This window comes from Zingiber officinale, chromosome 6A, assembly GCF_018446385.1.
Source record: "Zingiber officinale cultivar Zhangliang chromosome 6A, Zo_v1.1, whole genome shotgun sequence".
Classification (NCBI taxonomy): domain Eukaryota; kingdom Viridiplantae; phylum Streptophyta; class Magnoliopsida; order Zingiberales; family Zingiberaceae; genus Zingiber; species Zingiber officinale.
In genome coordinates, this window is record NC_055997.1 from 1,074,451 (window position 1) to 1,077,311 (window position 2,861).

General features: G+C 48.6%; 1 protein-coding gene across 1 annotated transcript; it reads right to left on the minus strand.

Moving 5' to 3' along the window:
* On the minus strand, positions 1 to 1,448 carry LOC121995540. The gene has a single exon (XM_042549262.1). It carries the CDS (start codon positions 1,311 to 1,313, stop codon positions 189 to 191), a length of 1,125 nt encoding a protein of 374 aa, XP_042405196.1. The 5' UTR covers positions 1,314 to 1,448; the 3' UTR covers positions 1 to 188.
* Positions 1,449 to 2,861: the final 1,413 nt, after the last annotated feature.

A 2,861-nucleotide genomic window follows, 5' to 3' on the forward strand; every position in this document is an offset into this window, starting at 1 on the left:
TTGAAATTGATCAACTTTGACTAAGTTTGAGATAAGATTTGATTCGGATAGAAGTAAAGACCTATGGACACACACCATCCTAATTGTACAACAGAATTTTGATTTGGGTTTTAACAAATTAATGAATGATAGATAATACGCGCGTAAACAGACACATCATCATCACCGCCTTCCGCCGCCGCCGGTTTTCACTGCCGGGCGAAAGAGTGGCCGCCGAATCCCTTGGTAATACTGAGCAAGGCCGGGTTGAAGCGCAGGCAGCCGAAAAGGCTCTGCCGGTAGGGCAACGCCGTCTTCTTCCTTTGATCCTCCGCCGCCGCCCTGTTCGCCGCGTAGTGCATCTCGTGCGAGAACGCGCCCACCCTCCTCATCGACCCGCCTGTCGACGACCGGGAGCTCGAATTCTTCGAATCCAATTTCGCCGAAATATCGACTTTGTTGCTTAGCGACGGCGACAGAGTGTACTTGCTCAGCGGGTCCTTGCTCCGGTTCCCGGTGGCGCGGCCCTCGGACGCGCTGCGGAACAGGAGCAAGTCCTTCAACCGCCACTTCTTGCTCCCGTTTACGCTCTTCAGGGGAACCGCCGCCGGAGCGGTGGAGGCAGGGGAGTCGGGAATCATCGTCGTCGTCTTAAAGGAGAACCCCCCTTCTCCTCTGAGGGGAGATAGCGATCTCGATCCCTTCCGGTTTCTTGAGAAAGAAAAAGAAGGGAGGGGATCGAGTGGCGCCTTCTCCCTCTCCCTCCCTCGCTCCCTCGTGGCCTCCACCATCGCGGCGGCGAAGGGGTCGCGCTCTTCCCGCGCCACCACTCTGCTTCGGTGGCGGGGCGACCATCCTCCCTTCGACGAGGCCGGGGAGGAGACCCTGCTGCTCCCCTCTCCGGCGCCCTCCGGGAAGTGCAAGCGAGGAGGGAGCTTGAGCGGCCGGATCTTCCCTTCCTCGAAGAGCTCGTCGGCGGCGGTGAGCGCCGGCAGGCCGTCTTTGTCAAGGTGGCCGCTGAAGTCGAAGGAGAATTCGTAGCCCCCGTCGGAGGCGAACTCTCCATCCTCCTCCTCCTCTTTGTCCGTCCCGTGCTTCTCCTCCCAGCGGAAGGGGATGCCGGAGGAGGCGAGCGGAGGAGTTGAATTGATGGCGTCGAAGTGCGCATAAAGCAAGGAGGCGCGGGTGGGGCTGGTGGGAGCGCTGGTGTAGCGGCGGAACAGGTCGAAGGGGTCGCCGGAGGCGTGGTGCTTGGGGCTCGACGGCGCGCTCACGTACGGGGTGGTGCACGCGCTGTCGAAGTGGACGTCTGCCGCCGGAACCGCCACCTCCATCCCTTCTGATCTCTTCACCCTCGCCGCCGTTCTGTTTCGTGCAGTCTCTCCTCAGTGCCCAATCATCCTCTTAAATGGATGGAGATGTCATCGACGAAGAAGGTGGGAGGAAACGAGGGAACAGACACCAAAGAGGAAAAGACACGAAATCTTGTACTGGATTTTTTGGTTGGCAGCTAAATTCTGAGCCGCCTTTTTCCTACTCTTCTCCGTTTTCTTTCATTTATTTATTTCTATTATTCACGAGCTGGCTACTTGATTTTGATATGATATTAAGAGTTCATAATATAATTATATAATGATACAATTTTCAATAATTGTAGGCAAATAGGGTTGGCGGATGGAGCCGATGGGGTTTGATTGTCGTGGTAGGAGTAGAATCGTCAAAGTGCACGTGGAGCCTTAAAGAATACAAGTTTGGCTTCATGAAGCCACATGGAGAATGAGGTCCGAAAGAGAAACTGTTAGGATATATGATAAGAATGTGATATCAATTTTAAATCATTTTATTAACGACATGATGATTGAATTGCTCATATTTTATGGAAAAGTAAAATGTATTAAAAAAAATTAATATGAAGAATATTAAACCAACCAAGAAGAAATTTCGTGTCCTTTGCTAAGCTTGCTTATGATAAAAACGAACAAAGTTGCTGTCAAAATCTGCATCACCCACACATACAGCTTGTGATTATGATTGAATTGTTTGACCTGGCCACACATACAGCTTGTAATTATTGAATCGTTGCATTTGCTAAATTATGTCGTAATCGAGGCAAGTTCAAGTGGGTCTGAGCTAAAAGCCCATTTGGATCGAAGAAGGCTCGGCCCCCAAAAAAATTGAGTTATTTTGATTAATTCTCAAAGTAGCCAACTAACATATTGACATCAATGGATTTAAATATTAGAAGAAAATATTTGCTTTAGGTCATCCCCCAATTAGCTAAAAGCCAATCAGGTAGATTCTTGGAGGTCCAATTCTCAGGTTCTACAAAACACCTGGAGGGCCCTGCTCCACATCATCTATTCGGACATGCTGTTAAGGGTCTAGCGCTTCAGTTTGTCAGTTGCCTATAAGGCTCAACTCTCTCTTTAGATATTATCAGAGTCCATTTATTTTCCATGAAAAACTAGGTTTCCTGTCCCTGACTCATCTTCTAGCCGTCCAATGAGCCTCCCATCTCATGAGCTCATCTCACCATTAATGCAGTACATGGATTTATCATTTATTCTCAAACAAATATGCAATACTTCCTTATACCTATGATGAGAGTACTACAAGATACAGTGGAAACATGATGATTAGATATGTTATCAAGCAGTGATATGATATATCATTAAATACGGAGATTACAAGTGTCAGTATAAAAGGAGTCTTTTTCTGATGATGCAAGTACACAGGTCTATCATCTTTCTCTCTTGTGCCACTGTTCTTCTTCCTCGATCCTAACTTAGGGACCCTTCCTTGACTTGCTTACTGACTGTTTTCTCTCTCCCCTTTTATTGACGTTTCAAGTGCCCCTAGTGTTTCCTTGTCGAAGTCTTCTT